Source organism: Mirounga angustirostris, unplaced genomic scaffold (assembly GCF_029215605.1).
Source record: "Mirounga angustirostris isolate CCGP_5_RB_7025 unplaced genomic scaffold, mMirAng1.0.hap1 SCAF_13, whole genome shotgun sequence".
Classification (NCBI taxonomy): domain Eukaryota; kingdom Metazoa; phylum Chordata; class Mammalia; order Carnivora; family Phocidae; genus Mirounga; species Mirounga angustirostris.
Genome location: NW_026991721.1, coordinates 89,026,362 through 89,043,446, shown reverse-complemented (window position 1 = coordinate 89,043,446; position 17,085 = coordinate 89,026,362). Strand labels below are relative to the sequence as shown.

The 17,085-nt window shown below is 42.8% G+C and overlaps 1 protein-coding gene across 2 annotated transcripts; it reads right to left on the bottom strand.

Annotated features, from left to right (window-relative positions):
- Nucleotides 1-5,362: 5,362 nt before the first annotated feature.
- ACRV1 (acrosomal vesicle protein 1) lies at nt 5,363-11,044 on the bottom strand. 2 transcript variants are annotated; one of them, XM_045892853.2, is made up of 6 exons: nt 10,630-11,044; nt 8,236-8,304; nt 7,786-8,040; nt 7,699-7,725; nt 6,242-6,361; nt 5,363-5,487 (listed from the first exon to the last, which is right to left on the bottom strand). In XM_045892853.2, the coding sequence occupies exons 1-6, from the start codon at nt 10,679-10,681 to the stop codon at nt 5,363-5,365; spliced, it is 648 nt and encodes a 215-aa protein (XP_045748809.1). In that variant the 5' UTR covers nt 10,682-11,044. The 2 variants fall into 2 exon arrangements, with proteins under 2 accessions (XP_045748809.1, XP_045748808.1); XM_045892852.2 differs by lacking the exon at nt 7,699-7,725 and having other exon boundaries at nt 7,846-8,304.
- Nucleotides 11,045-17,085: the final 6,041 nt, after the last annotated feature.

Below are 17,085 nucleotides of genomic sequence, written 5' to 3'. Positions count from 1 at the left end.
AAGAAATACAAACAATTATAAGAACATATTATGAGCAACTATACGCCAGCAAATTAGATAATCGGGAAGAAATGGATGCATTCCTAGAGATGTATCAACTACCAAAACTGAACCAGGAAGAAATAGAAAACCTGAACAGACCTATAGCCACTAAGGAAATTGAAGCAGTCATCAAAAATCTCCCAACAAACAAAAGCCCAGGGCCAGATGGCTTCCCAGGGGAATTCTACCACACATTTAAAGAAGAATTAATACTTATTCTTCTGAAACTGTTCCAAAAAATAGAAATGGAAGGAAAACTTCCCAACTCATTTTATGAGGCCACCATTACCTTGATCTCCAAACCTGACAAAGACCCCATCAAAAAGAAGAATCACAGACCAATATCCTTGATGAACATGGTTGCAAAAATTCTCACCAAAATACTAGCCAATAGGATACAACAGTACACTGAAAGGATTATTCACCACGACCAAGTGGGATTCATCCCTGGGCTGCAAATTTGGTTCAACATCCACAAATCAATCAACGTGATACAATAAATTAATAAAAGAAAGAACAAGAGCCATATGATCCTCTCAATAGATGCGGAAAAAGCATTTGACAAAGTACAGCATCCTTTCCTTTTTTTTTTTTTTTTAAAGATTTTATTTATTTGACAGAGAGCAAGAGCAGGAACACAAGCAGGGAGTGTGGGAAAGGGAGAAGCAGGCTTCCTGCCGAGCAGGGAGCCCGATGTGGGACTCGATCCCAGGACCCTGGGACCATGACCTGAGCCGAAGGCAGATGCTTAACGACTGAGCCACCCAGGCGCCCCACAGCATCCTTTCTTGATCAAAACTCTTCAGAGTATAGGCATAGAGGGTACATTCCTCAATATCATAAAAGCCATCTATGAAAAACCTACAGCGAATATCATTCTCAATGGGGAAAAACTGAGACCTTTCCCCCTAAGGTCAGGAATGCGGCAGGGATGTCCACTATCACCACTGCTCTTCAACATAGTATTAGAAGTCCTAGCCACAGCAGTCAGACAACAAAAAGAAATAAAAGGCATCCGAATGGACAAAGAAGTCAAACTCTCACTCTTTGCAGATGATATGATACTTTATGTGGAAAACCCAAAAGACTCCACCCCAAAACTGCTAGAACTCATACAGGAATTCAGTCAAGTGGCAGGATATAAAATCAATGCACAGAAATCAGTGGCATTCCTATACACCAACAACAAAACAGAAGAAAGAGAAATTAAGGAGTCGATCCCATTTACAATTGCACCCAACACCATAAGATACCTAGAAATAAATCTAACCCAAGAGGCAAAGAAACTGTACTCCAAAAACTATAAAATACTCATGAAAGAAATTGAGGAAGACACAAAGAAATGGAAAAATGTTCCATGCTCATGGATTGGAAGAACAAATATTGTGAAGATGTCAATGCTACCTACAGCAATCTACACATTCAATGCAATCCCCATCAAAATACCATCCACTTTTTTCAAAGAAGTGGAACGAATCATCCTAAAATTTGTGTGGAACCAGAAAGACCCCAAATAGCCACAGGAATGTTGAAAAAGGAAAGCAAAGCTGGCGGCATCACAATTCTGGACTTCAAGCTCTATTACAAAGCTGTCATCATCAAGACAGTATGGTACTGGCACAAAAACAGACACATCGATCAATGGAACAGAACAGAGAGCCCAGAAATGGACCCTCAACTCTATGGTCAACTAATCTTCAACAAAGCAGGAAAGAATGTCCAATGGAAAAAAGACAGTCTCTTCAACAAATGGTGTTGGGAAAATTGGATAGCCACATGCAGAAGAATGAAACTGGACCATTTCCTTACACCACACACAAAAATAGACTCAAAATGGATGAAAGACCTAAATGTGAGACAGGAGTCCATCAAAATCCTAAAGGAGAACACAGGCAGCAACCTCTTCGACCTCAGCCGTGGCAATTTCTTCCTAGAAACATCGCCAAAGGCAAGGGAAGCAAGGGCAAAAATGAACTATTGGGACTTCATCAAGATAAAAAGCTTTTGCACAGCAAAAGAAACAGTCAACCAAACCAAAAGACAGTAGACAGAATGGGAGAAGATATTTGCAAATGACATAGCAGATAAAGGGCTAGTATCCAAAATTTATAAAGAACTTATCAAACTCAACACCCAAAGAACAAATGATCCAATCAAGAAATGGGCAGAAGACATGAACAGACTTTTTTCCAAAGAAGACATCCAAATGGCCAACAGACACATGAAAAAGGGCTCAACATCGCTCGGCAGCAGGGAAATCCAAATCAAAACCTCAATGAGATATCACCTCACACCAGTCAGAATGGCTAAAATTAACAAGTCAGGAAACGACAGATGTTGGCGGGGATGCGGAGAAAGGGGAACCCTTCTACACTGTTGGTGGGAATGCAAACTGGTGCAGCCACTCTGGAAAACAGTGTGGAGATTCCTCAGGAAGTTAAAAATAGAGCTACCCTACAACCCAGCAATTGCACTACTTGATATTTACCCCAAAGATACAGATGTAATGAAAAGATAGGGCACGTGCACCCCAATGTTCATAGCAGCAATTTCCACAATAGCCAAAATGTGGAAAGAGCCAAGATGTCCATCAACAGATGAATGGATAAAGAAGATGTGGAATATATATACCATGGAATATTATGCAGCCATCAAAAGGAATGAAATCTTGTCATTTGCAATGACGTGGATGGAACTGGAGGGTGTTATGCTGAGCAAAATAAGTCAATCAGAGAAAGACATGTTTCATATGACCTCACTGATATGAGGAATTCTTAATCTCAGGAAACAAACTGAGGGTTGCTGGAGTGGTGGGGGTGGGAGGGATGGGGCGGCTGGATGATAGACATTGGGGAGGGTATGTGCTATGGTGAGCGCTGTGAATTGTGCAAGACTGTTGAATCACAGATCTGCACCTCTGAAACAAATAATACAATATATGTTAAAAAAAAAAATGTAGAAGATAGCAGGAGGGGAAGAATGAAGGGAGGGAAATCCGAGGGGGAGATGAACCATGAGAGACAATGGACTCTGAAAAACAATCTGAGGGTTCTAGAGGGGAGGGGCTGGGAGGATGGGTTAGCCTGGTGATGGGTATTAAAGAGGGCACGTTCTGCATGGAGCACTGGGTGTTATACACAAACAATGAATCATGGAACACTACATCAAAAACTAATGATGTAATGTATGGTGATTAACATAACATAATAAAAAAATAAATAATAAAAAAAGAAAGTATAAACAAAACTGCTAAATGCATTACACGGCATAGAGTATATATTCTGTAAGTGCTACTTACCACTCTTCACAATGATGAATGTCTTCACGGAAATAGTTATCCAAAGTCCCAGCCCATTTGGTTTTCAGCAAATAGTACATACTTAAATCCATAGGTGAAAATACTAAATCAACCACAGCTGATATTTCTCTATTAAAGTACAAAAATGTTTAATGCGTTGTCAATTTGGATATTCCCATATAAAAACAAATAAATATGAATGTAAGCATCACTGAGTTATAGACAATGGAAATTAAAATTATATACTGAGAAAAATAATAATTGTTAAAAAAAAAAAACGAAATTTGGAGAGAAGTTCCATTGTCTTCTAGCCAACAGTTACTGCCAATGAAGAATCCATTACCAATATTTTTGGGAGAACGTCCATGATATGTGTATGTGTGTGTATATAATTTTTTAAATCTCACAAACAGAAAATCTGTTGTTGTTGTTTTTAAGATTTTATTTGAGAGAGAGAGCACAGGCAGGGGGGAGGGGCAGAGGGAAAGGGAGAAGCAGGCTCCCCGCTGAGCAGAGAGCTCAACATGGGGCTTGATCCCAGGACCCTGGGATCGGGACCTGAGCGGAAGGCAGATGCTTAACTGACTGAGCCACCCAGGTGCCTGTAAAATCTGTTTCTGGATGTAGTATTCCAAGAGTTCTTAAGCATGAAATCTAAAGCCCTGTCCATAAAATAAAAAATAAATTGGATTTTATTAAAATTGAAGGCTTTTGCTCTGCACAAGACACTGTTAAGACCACTGAGCTGGTTTCAGGCAGTTTTAAATAGAGGTGTGGGAGAGCAGTGGCTAAAAGGAGATGGGCTTGTGTTGGAAGAGAGGATTGATTTTGGTCTTGAAAGAACCATTCTGCCTAATATGTATCATGTGGTAGAAGCAACTCAAATTGAAATCATGCAGATTTGGTTTTGAAATCCAGCCCTGGCTCAATGTTAACTCTGTAACCATGGCCAGTTTGGAACAACATGGTGTATTAATAAATAAATTTTATGTATTTGTAAACTAAGGATGATTCTGTCTTTCTTGTCTGCCTTACCGGGCTCTTTTCTGAGGATCAGATGAGACCATGGATGTGCAAATACGTTAAAGAATATAACACTAATACAAGGTGAGGGGCTATTACAGTATTTCCACCCGCTCCTCTATACTGAGATGATCTGGTAACATTGTGTGAGAAAAAGATTTAAGCAGTATCACCTACTACATATTTATATAGCAAATAAAAAAGAGTCATTTATTGTTATAATTTTAAGAGCAGACTCTTTTTTTTTTTTTTTTTTTTTTTTTTAAAGATTTTATTTATTTATTTGAGACAGAGAGAATGAGAGGGGGGAGGGTCAGAGGGAGAAGCAGACTCCCTGCCGAGCAGGGAGCCCGATGCGGGACTCGATCCCGGGACTCCAGGATCATGACCTGAGCCGAAGGCAGTCGCTTAACCAACTGAGCCACCCAGGCGCCCTAAGAGCAGACTCTTGAAGACTGAAAACTCAAGAGCCAAAGAAGGGGTGAGTTTTGGACACCGTCACGGGTGGGAGAAGGGGGTAGGGTTTCTATTGGGATGGAAATTGGGGAGTCAGAGAAGGTTCCACAGTATTGTTTAAGCTACCCTGCATTTCTTCTTGTGATCTCTGCCCTGGGGGACCCCTCCATTTTGATGAATGTGGAGTGATTTAAAACACATCCACTTTAGTATGTGGAGGAAGCAGGCGCAGGCTGATCCTGAAACTGGCTGATGGGAAAAGAAGTCCATCTCCAGTCTGTATTCTTGACCATGCAGAATTTATTGAGAAAGCAAAGAATGTTGAGAGATGGGGTAAGGGAAGACAGAAGACAGAGAAGAATGGGTCACAGGGCATGGATAGGAGAGGAAGGGTGAGGTATTTGAACATCCTGTCTGACACTCAGGCAGAGAGAGACGTGATTACTTATTGACTGGGGAAGAAACAAAATATAAATTAAGCCCTTTAGGGTGATGGAGAATTTCTACTGCCTGAGTCAGGGCAGGAAGCAAAGGCACAGGCTTCTAGATCTTGTTGCAAAAAGATTGGTTCCGACAGCATATAATTTGCATCCTGGTTCCATGGGAGAAGAGGTTCATAGATGGGCACATGTTCTCACACCCCTGAACCATGAATTGGAGTTTTCCACCTGAAAGAAGCAGAGACAGACTGTAGTGAGCAGAGGGCTTCCTCCTCCGACCTTCGCCTTCATCCATGGTTCCCAGTGTCCCCATGCAGGCATGACCAAGACCTCCAGCTTGTGTATTCTTCCTCCCCGTCTCCTTCCATCTGTCTTTTCTGGGCCTTTCCCCACATCTGTTGCCCACTGCCTCTATTGAGGGACTAGACAAACCACAAGGGAAGTCAGACAATGTGGTTCACAGGATGGCAGTAACTAAGATCCTTTATTTTGGGGATGAGGAGTGAGTATAAGGGTAGAGAGTATGGGAATATAGCAAGACACGTCTGGCAACCTGTGAACACTGACTGATAGACAATTGTTTATTCATTTATTCAGGATTTACTAAATGCCTACCATGTACTAAACATTGTACTAAGTGCTAGGAATATATAACCATGAACAAGACAGACACAGTCCTGAGCTTATGGTCAATGTCTCAACATCTCAAGGTGCAACTCATACATTTCTTTTGTAGGAAGAGAGCCAGTCTCCCTGTCTCCTTTTAAGACATCATAAGCCTGCTGGGAAAGACCTCTACCTCCCCATCAGTAGCTAGAATTCTGCTCTTAATTTAGGATAAGTTTCTCCTGAGTCTCCAAATTTCTGGGGAATCACAGCTTGACCCCTCCTCAGGCTCCCACCACCCCAGCTGCTCCCAAGAGTACTTAAGTTAATTGATGTGTTTCTCTGGCAAAGACTGTATTATGAAGTCCCCACATACCTTCAAAGATCTTCTTTAACATGCACTGCTGGGAATTCTGAGTGGAGCAGACTCCCTCTCCACGAAGACATTTTCCATGATCATTCATATATGAACATGTGTGGCAATTTAATATTGGGCCTGCAAATTTAAGACAAGCCTGATGAAATTTCCTGATGGAGCCACAAATCACAAGGAGAGGAATGATGGGCCTGGATACAACACATTTCATTATTTGGTTCTTGTTGGGCATTTGAGGGCCCTGCATCTGATAGAGCAGAGTCTCTCTTCTGGACCAGAGGAAATTCCTTCATTCTTACTGCTTCATCTATAATTTTCATTGCTGAAGAATCCCAAATTTCTCTCTATAATACTGATGTTTACTCCAATTCATATCCCCCACTGGCTTCTGCCATGTCTAACTCCATAGGAGCAAAGTAGAGCTTTAATCACATGACTGGCTTCCCTTTTTACTCCCCCATGATACTCTCACCCACAAGGCACACTTAGAGTAAGAACTGGCTGATTAGTAAGCTATGTTAGAATGCTCTAATGTTGCAAACTCTGTAAAGAGTGATCGTTCTCCATTTTCAAGTTGACCTTCAACAATGTCAATTTGTCACAAAGGGCATTCTTTGTGAAATGCTTCTATTTTGCCTCTTTTACTATCTCCATTGCCAATTCCCTAGTTAAGGAAGCATAAAGAAATAGGAAGGATGTGGGCTTTGGAATCAGACCAACTTAAGTTTGAATCCAAGGATTGCTACTTTCTAGCTATGTGATGTCAGCCCCACTTCTCTCATCTGAAGATTTGGAATATTACTACTTAGGCAATGGGAGGAAATATGAAGTGCTTATGTCTGGTAATATCTTGAGGGGTCATCAAACTCTGGATCTTGTTGTCCTTCCTTGAACAACCCCTTTTTAGTAAGAGCCAAAGAATTGCAGTTGTGCTGGGAAGTTCTTTATGAATCTAACAGACAAAAATGTGTTCATGCTTTATTTTCCATGTTCAAACAAATAAAACGGAGCCACCAGCTTGAGGGCTAGTCATCTCCTTACAGAGTTTGCGAGGCATTCTAACATAGTTTGTTGAGGCAGATTTAGCATGAAGCTCATGAAAGTTAGTGTCCCATGAGCCCCTTCCAAGGGAGCAGTGGGCATTTGTATTTATAATTTCTTACATAGAGTGAAGTTGGAGGCACTGCTGGCATTTTGTATTTGTGTTATTTTTTTAAAGGGCCCTCAAAATTGTTTAGCCTTCAGGGCTACACAAAACCTATATCCTGCCTCCTGGTATTACTGTAAAGAGATGTAAAGAGTGTCTTTGAGAGAGCTGTCTGTGAAGTGTTTGTGAACTAGTCTTTCTTCTATACGCTCTCCTTAAAAGTTGGGTTTCTTGATGTGTTGCCTATTTCTCCCCTGAAGTCAAGGACTAGCACCCATCCAGATGCAATTCCCCTGAAAATGTGCCTCACCTGAAAATGTGCTTGATGGTGGAATGCCTGAAGACTGATCACCCAGTGGCTTTTCACCCGAAGCCTGTTCACTTGAAGCCTGTTCACCTGAAGCTTGTTCACCTGAAACCTGTTCACCGGAAGGCTTCTCACTGGAAGCTTGTTCACCTGAAGGCTTTTCAGCTGAAGCCTGTTCATCTAAAGCCTGTTCACCTGAAGGCTTTTCACCAGAAGACTGTTCACCGGAAGTCTTTTCACCAGAAAACTGTTCGCCAGAAAGCTGTTCATCTGAAGGCTTTTCACCAGAAGGCTGTTCACCTGAAGGTTGTTCACCAGAAGCGTGCTCACTGGCAATATGTTCACCTGAAGTATGTTCACCCGTAGCATGCTCACCTGAAGCACGTTCACCTGAAGCGTGTTCACCTGAAGTGTGTTCACTTGAACCATGTTCAGCTGAAGTGTGCTCACCTGAAGTATGCTCACTTAAAGTGCTCTCGCCTGCAGAAGTCTCATATAAAGCCTCACCATCTGAAGGGTTTCCAAGTGAAAAGTACTCACCTGAAAATTGCTGAACTGAAGCTTGATGATCCATAGAGCCAGGAGGCTCATCAGGCTGACCTGATGCTCCTGGGATGGAGAGGAACAAAAGAGAGATAGGGAAGGTGAGAGAAAGAATGTCCGGGATAAAGATTGCTTTTCTTATGCAATAAGGCTAACGTGGGATTCCTGGGTTTCCTGTGGGCCTGGTCAGGCATCTGAAGATATTGCAGATGTTGGAGGAAATCAACTAATTACCCAAGAGACCATGAAGGGCAGAGGTGTTAATGAAATACACGGAGACCGCCTCTGGCATTTAAATTTTTTTTTTTTATTTTATTTACCTGACAGAGAGAGAGACAGCGAGAAAGGGAACACAAGCACAGGGAGTGGGAGAGGGAGAAGCAGGCTTCCCGCCGAGCAGGGAGCCTGATGTGGGACTCGATCCCAGGACCCTGGGATCATGACCTGAGCCGAAGGCAGACACTTAATGACTGAGCCACCCAGGTGTCTCCACCGCCTCTGGCATTTAAAGGAAGAATTTTAAGATCCACATTATTAAGAAATGTACAGGGGAGTCCACTAGCCCATGTACCAAAAGCACCCAAAGGGAAAATGGTGTGCTTCCCTGACAAAGCCAGCATCAGGAAATCAATATGCTATCAATCACAAGATCAGAAGTCTACCACAAGCCCTCCCTCCAGTTCCTCTCTGGGTGAAAGGCAGGAAGGATGAAAATACAAAAGGGAAAGAGAAAGCAACTCGGTTCAATAGCTAAGTAATTCTTGCTGAAATTGAAGGTAGAAGATTTTACCCTTTGGACAGGACAAATTTTAAACCAGAGATGACAAATATCTAATGAACCCACAAAAAAGATCAGACGGGATTTAAGACATTTTTATTTGGCAAATTCAAATTCTTTCTTACACTCAGTCCCCAATCCATGTGGGTTGGAGACTCAAAGTTGGGATCAGTTATTAAGATAAAGACATTCTTTGCTTATTTATTTCTGAATTGAGATTCCTTGTGATGTACCATTATACCTACTTCATGTAGTTGCATGAGGTTTCAGTAAGATAAATTATGACGTGCCTGGTTTATTGCCTAAGTGTTCAATTAATTTTATTTTTCTCTCCTCCCCACTTTACACTGGGACTTAAAAAAACTCTTAGCCAGTCATTCTCTTCTGGCCAGTCCCTTCTACCTTTAATCCATCTCACCAGTGACTACTATACAAATATTCTTTAGGTAGTACTTTTCATTTTATTGAAGTAGCACCAAACAATTTGATTATTACTCTGTGATTAGACTGAGTAACTCAGAGTAGGGTGGGTAGACTACAAGAACTGAATTATTAATCCTAGCCAAAAGCTGAGAGGAATGATAAGATCTGTTGAAGACAAGGTAGCCTAGGGCTCCAAATTACCCTTATCTCTGTAAGAGTCCTACAATAGATACGTATATTCTGGGTGATTTGCCGTCTTTATAATCCATGACTTTCTGAAAGACTATGCTTAGAATATGTTGATAAGGAAAGGTAAGGTTTGGAAAGGCTATGGGGAGGTTTTTATTTTTAAAAGTTGTTACTGAATATTATTTGCTTGATTGATTCTTTAACAGTTAACAGAAGTTATAATAAAGAGATTTCTGATGTAGAAAGGTTTGAAAAAGCATACTCATTTCTTAGTCATTCTTAGAGTTGACAACTCACTGCTTCGCCATATGGCTGGCATATACTACCATTTGGTAGCTATGTATCTAAATTTCTGAGTCAACTTTTGAAAGTCTAAGAGAGCATAAAACAAAATCTCGGACAACCAACATTATAGAAAACACTTTGTCATTTAGCCAACAGTTCAGAGCTCATGGTCTCTCTCTTCTCCTCTAGGAGGAATGAGGGAATACAGCCCACCATGAATGAGGACCCTGAAAGAGGAAATACAGACAACTGGGTGGGTAGAACCTGGCCATGAAGGAGAGGCTCATAAGGTCTCTTGCCCATAGCCCTGCTGTGTTCTGAGATGGCTTTCTGGGTACATCACATTCCTATCTCCTTCTATCTTTCCTTGCTACATTAACTACATAAGGATCCCTTGCACTCAGTTCATTGGGACAAACCTTCATTGGACTTCCACAGAACCCTTAGACCTGTTTCTCATCTCACAGAGCATCAGGTACAAATGGTGAGTGGCTAAAAAAGTAGTAGGAATGAGACAGTGCTAAGCCAGCAGGCTTCTCTGATGGTAAAGCCATTACAAGGAGAAATCAACTGGCTCAGGAGTTCTCAGAGTTGAACTGGTTTAGCTATTCCTGATTCTGAGTTAGATTGGTTTGTGTAACAAATATTCTGGTCTTCCTTCTTCAAGGGCTAAAAGACCTGAAAAAAGTCTCCCAGAGCTAAGATAGGGGACTCACCTCTGGCACATCCAATCAGATAAAGACTCATTAGTAAGAGAAACTTCTTCATCTGGATTTTGGGAAAGAGGAGACCCTGGTGTAGGGCACCCAAGAGCTGTGAAGGAAAACTATGAGCAGAAGCTCCCAATGCTAAGCTACAGCTCCTGGGAATTCTAGAACCTCAGAGACCACCCATGTGCCTCACAATGAGTTGAGCTCTGAGGTTCTCATACAGGCTGTTTGGGCAGGATGGCTCTCTAACAACTCAGGGCAAACGGTGCAGGCGAAGGCTAAATTTGCCATGTATAACATGGTGTATTGGGGCTCTTTGCCCTATATATAAAAAAAAAATCCTATTACCAAAACAACATATTCTCTTTGTAATAACTTTCTTTTTAAGTCTTTTTTTTTTTTAAGATTTTATTTATTTATTTGAGAGAGAGAATGAGATAGAGAGAGCATGAGAGGGGGGAGGGTCAGAGGGAGAAGCAGACTCCCCGCCGAGCAGGGAGCCCGATGTGGGACTCGATCCCGGGACTCCAGGATCATGACCTGAGCCGAAGGCAGTCGCTTAACCAACTGAGCCACCCAGGCGCCCTCTTTGTAATAAATTTTAAAAGCTATTTATTCTCTTCTTTTTTTAAAAAAGATTTTATTTATTTGACAGAGAGAAACACAGCGAAAGAGGGAACAAAAGCAGGGGGAGTGTGAGAGGGAGAAGCAGGCTTCCCGCCGAGCAGAGAGCCCGATGCAGGGCTTGATCCCAGGACGCTGGGATCATGACCTGAGCTGAAGGCAGATGCTTAACGACTGAGCCACCCAGGCGCCCCTATTTATTCTCTTCTTGAAATGTTCTTGACAGTGAAGTATGATTGGCTGATTATTTTGTGTTTGGCTCTTTGTGTTTTTTTTTGGCCCTGTAGGCTAATCTCTATTGACTTGATCACCTGAATGCTGGTTGTGTTTGGCTTCAGACTGGATTTAGCCAGTGGAAGATTAGAGGGGGAAACACACACACACACACACACACACAGATTGAGATCAAAATATTTGTTCTGTATTTATTCTACTTCCTTTCCTGCCATGGTTTTAACACTGGTTGGGTCTTGACATGACAAAGCTTCTATTGGGTGTCCTATCTTCTATGGCTCCTGTTCTCAACCAGGCTATGCTAACATGTTGGTTTTGGCAGGAAACAAATGACAAATGCATGATATGGGCCCAAAAAGGGATCAACAAGGGATTGCTGAAAGCTGTGCCTTGAGCTGTAATTTCTCTCAAGGGGTAGAATGTGGATGCAGTGAGGCATCCACCTGGTAGAAAGCTAGAATTCTTGGGGGTTGCGTGGCAGAGATGCTCTGGCCCTTACCTCCTACTTCTTCCCTGCCCACCTCCCTTGGACCACTTTGTTTCATGTAATACTGAAAGCTGGATCCAGAATAGATGCATTTATCACTCTTTAAAATTATTTGTTTAATATTTATCTCCTCCATTAGACTCTAAGCTCCTTGAAAGCACAGTCCCTGTCTGTCTTGATCACTGTAGAATCCCCACTACCTAGTGGCAGTTTTGCTTTGCCACATAATACATACTTAATAAATGTTTTCTGAATGAAGGAATGGATGAATTGCCTTTTCTGGGCCTCTCTCTGCCTCACAGAGGAAAATTTATAGAGAGCTCTTAGACTGGGCTGGCTTTATAAAGATTGTGGGTCAGCTGGAGAAAGCGGGATTTCCAGGGGTCAAAAAAAAGTTGCAGAGGGAGGCCTGCCCTACTTGGCATGTGTTGGAGGACAAAACTAGGATTTGTGGGTCTGAGGCTGGGCTTCTGTGGAGTGGAGACATGCATGAAGGAGCATGTTGTTGATAATTTTTTCTCCATGTGGAGAGAGTCTGGAGAAAAGCTGGGGGATCATACTGAGTTAGACTTTTGTTGATAGAAGCAGTGGAAATTCATGGAAAGGGAGAGGCACTATGTATACCACCCACCAGTTGTTTAAGTTTGGTGGCACCCTTTTTTTGCAACTTTCTGGAATATTGCAGCCTCACCCCTCCCTAGGAGTCACAGTATTGAAAGGCAGGACCTAAAGCCTGAATGATCACTCCTTAAACCTCAGCCTCCAACTTTTCCTCCCTCTTCTTCTTAAGGTTGGTGTTATGGGACTGTATCCCAATCCCACCTAGTTTGGCTTTCCTTAGGCTCTACTTTGGAAACTTTCTCCCTGTTTCCAGTGGTCTGGCACTTCGGAGTCAAACCTGCACTGAGTATCTGAGCACACTGTATAAAAAAACATGGAGTGATGGAGAATTTGCCATGGGACCAGAAGTGTTCCGGAGCTAAGATGTCCGGAGGTGCTCCAGTCCCTGTGTCCTTCTTCTGCCCATCTCTGCCATCCTAGATGAGGGGAAGCTCCAGTTTCTAACAGCCCAAAGAGAAGCAAAGACCCTGCGGGGTCAGCCCTGGTAATGTTTGCAGCCTGTTTTAAAAAAATGAGCTGAGCCAAACAGTCTTCTCCCAAGGGCTTGTAGTGGGAACACAGAAAGAGAGAGGCAGCTAGGCTCCCTAGGAATAGTCATATGTATAGAGAGCTGAGAACCTTTCACTGGACCAGCTTCTTTGCGTGGTGGTGACTTAATCCATGATGTACTGGGAACTGACTTGAACTGGCTGAAGATAGCTGATTGGTAAAGTTTCAGGAATTCCACAATCTGGTTGTTGAACACAGATATTATTAAAATTAACATATAAACTGACAGATTATATTAGAAACAAAGGTAAGAAATACTCAAAACCTCATCACTTCTTAATAATTTTATGACATTTTATTATTTACTATCTGTGCTCATAAGGTTATTTAGTACTGCTGTATCTGTGTGCGAGAAATACTCTATAATGGTGGGCACATCTCTTCAACTCCCTATTCAGTGATGTCAGGATGGAGGCTGCAAATTGCCATTTGCACCGTGGAAATCTGCAAGTCCTACAAATCAGGACTCTTCCCATCCAGCCTCGCCCCACAAGCCAGTTGTTAAACGTTTACCAGCACACCAGGGGGCTAAACCCATGTACTTGTAACCTGGGGAAGATGGCCAGCTTGTCAGGACATTGAGACCTTGCATGCTTCTTCAGCATAGGAACTCCTATCTGACCGGATGACAACTGATCAAACTAGCAGCCAGGAATTCTGCTGGGGTTGAACCCAGATAAAGAATGATAGTTTGGGGGTGCCTCGGTGGCTCAGTCGGTTAAGCGTCTGCCTTTGGCTCAGGTCATGATCCCAGGGTCCTGGGATCGAGCCCCACATCGGGCTCCTGGCTCAGCGAGGAGCCTGCTTCTCCCTCTCCCTCTGCCTCTCTTCCTGCTCATGCTCTCTCTCTGTCTCTGTATCTTTGTGTCTCAAATGAATAAATAAAATCTTAAAAAAAAAAAGAGAATGATAGTTTGAACTAATGATTGTATCCAATCTCTGCACTCTTTTGTCCCCAACGGTGATTTTTTTTTTTTTTTTTTAAGATTTTCTCCTTTTTTGAGAGAGAAAGCAAGAGAGCACAAGTGGCAGGGAGGGGGAGAGGGGGAGAGGGAGAGGGAGAGGGAGAAGCAGATTCGGGGAGCCTGACATGGGGCTCGATCCCAGGACCCTGAGATCATGACCTGAGCCAAAGTCAGATGCCCAACTGACAGAGCCACCCAGGTGCCCCCCCACACCCGCTGGTTATTGATAAAGGTATTAGTAACCTTTATACAAGGGCCTGTTCTCTCCTGAAGCCTGGGAATTCTGCCACCTTTGTGCCAAGTATAGTCTTGCTCTGGAATGTTTCCAGAGGTTGGAACCCTGATGCCCAGGACTCTGCCTTCACTGTATGCACCCATAGCCATTCCTCCTCTCACTCCTTGGGACTCTGCCAGGGAACCAGTCCACCTTCTCTTTTTTTTTTTTTTTAAAGATTTTATTTATTTATCTGAGACAGAATGAGAGAGAGAGAGCACATGAGAGGGGGGAGGGTCAGAGGCAGAAGCAGACTCCCTGCCGAGCAGGGAGCCCGATGTGGGACTCAATCCAGGGACTCCAGGATCATGACCCGAGCTGAAGGCATTCGCTTAACCAACTGAGCCACCCAGGCGCCCCAGTCCACCTTCTAATAATTGAGGGCAGGGAGGGATATTAGCCAATGGCATACAGACTAAATATCTCCTTAGGTTACCTCAGTGTGTACCCATTCTTATATTTATGTCACAGAACAGAGAAGAGCATCACAGAGTCGTTTTATGGGCAACACCAGGCTGGCTGGGAGGATCCCAAGTTACTTGGTTCCCTGCATTCAGGAAAGAGGGAAGACATAAGGCAGAGATTTCAGAGGCATCCCGGAGGGGGGGGCGGGCCACATGGGGTTGTGGGGGTCAGGATCTGGGGGACACTGTCTACTGAGACCAATGCTGAATGACAAGCTCATTCCTGCCTCCACCCCTTCATCCTTAACCACTCATTGAAAGCATCTGAGCAAGGTTTCTTTTTTCTTTTTTTAAATTTTATTTTATTACGTTATGTTAGTTACCATACATTACATCATTAGTTTTTGATGTAGTGTTCCATGATTCATTGTTTGCGCATAACACCCAGTGCTCCATTCAGTACGTGCCCTCCTTAATACCCATCATCAGGCTCACCCATCCCCCCACCCCCCTCCCCTCTAGAACCCTCAGTTTGTTTCTCAGAGTCCATCGTCTCTCATGGTTCGTCTACCCCTCCAATTTCCCCCCCTTCATTTTTTTCTTCCATCTTCTTTTTTTTTTTTTTTTTAACATATAATGTATTATTTGTTTCAGAGGTACAGGTCTGTGATTCATCAGTCTTAAGTTTGAGCAAGGTTTCTTAATCTTTAAAAAAAAAAAAGCACATCATTTTTGGGTAAACATCTAAATTCTTACTACACCCTAAGGAGGCCTCCTTTAAACTTCCTTGACAATGATGGAAAGGGGGTTGACTGCTTTTTGATACCTCCATGTGCTGTGATGATTTTATCAAGCTTTATGTAATTTGTACCAAGAAAGCAATTAAGTTTTTTTCCCATCCCCCCACCCTCCTCCCCTCCAGAACCCTCAGTTTGTTTCTCAAAGTCCATAGTCTCTCATGGTTCGTCTCCCCCTCCGATTACCCCCCTTCATTTTTCCCTTCCTACTATCTCTGTAATCATCAAGAGAGTATGGTACTGGCACAAAAACAGACACATAGATCAATGGAACAGAACAGAGAGCCCAGAAATGGACCCTCAACTCTGTGTTCACCTAATCTTCGACAAAGCAGGAAAGAATGTCCAATGGAAAAAAGACAGTCTCTTCAACAAATGGTGTTGGGAAAATTGGACAGCCACATGCAGAAGAATGAAAGCAATTAAGTTTTACTCACTTTTTTTCAAGTGTATTATGTTAACTATATTAATATATTTATGAAAATGATGCATGGTCTCCCATCCTAAGTTTCTGTCATTATCTGTCCCCCCCCACCCCAGTTCAGGCACAATGCACAATGTTGAGTCCCTGAGCACCCCACAGGCTGACCAGGGTCTCATCCATTTTTTCCACTGCAGGAAGGACTGGGGAAGGGCAACCAGGGGCACTCCCTGGCCTCAGGGAGCTTGGAAAACTGGAAAGAGGGTCAGGGATTAGCTTCAAGGAATAGAAAGGAAAGAATCCCCTGGGGCTGGCCTAAACAGCAGGGCCCCCATCCTGCTCCAGAGTATTCTAGGATTAAGACTAAATGGGAGTCCCAGAAGAACCATTTAGTAAAAACCTTATGAGTAGATTACAGAAAATTATTTTTGCTGAGACATGTCCATTCTTGTGCATGATGTGGAACAGGGGCTGGGGGCCTTCTGCATCTGAAGGAGCCATCTCTGGCAGTAGGAATCCTGATTTTGGGTCCTCGGATATTAATGGGGCGGCTCTTGGTAATGTGTTTTTGGAGTAGCGATGTTGGGGTCCAGAGCCGATGGCCAAGAAAGAATTCTTGAGATGTGTTTGGTGTAAAAAGGTGGTTTTATTAAAGCTTGGAGATAGGACCTGTGGGCAGAAAGAGCAGCTGTTACCCTCTGCTCCCTGCTGCCCCAGGATTGTGAGGGGCAATTGATTCTATACTTTCAGGTGGGGGGGGTAGTAAAGATAAGGGAAGTTCCAAAAGGATTTTCATATGCTAAAGAAGACACAGGATACAGGAGGCCTTGCTATGGTCAAATTAAGGTTGTTTTTCCCTCTAGCAAGACATTAACATTAGGACAGTTGGGAGCTTCCTGGAAGAACATTATATCCGGCCTGCCTCAAGTATTTGTCAATGGGCTGCAGGTTATATGGACCTTTAATTTTTTTTTTTTTGTTGTTCCATATTATTTCCTTTTTATTACTCTCCTTTCCAGGATAGTGAAGCATAATTGTAGTTAACTGGGGAAGGACAAAGAAAGAGAAGCTTCTCTATAATGCCTT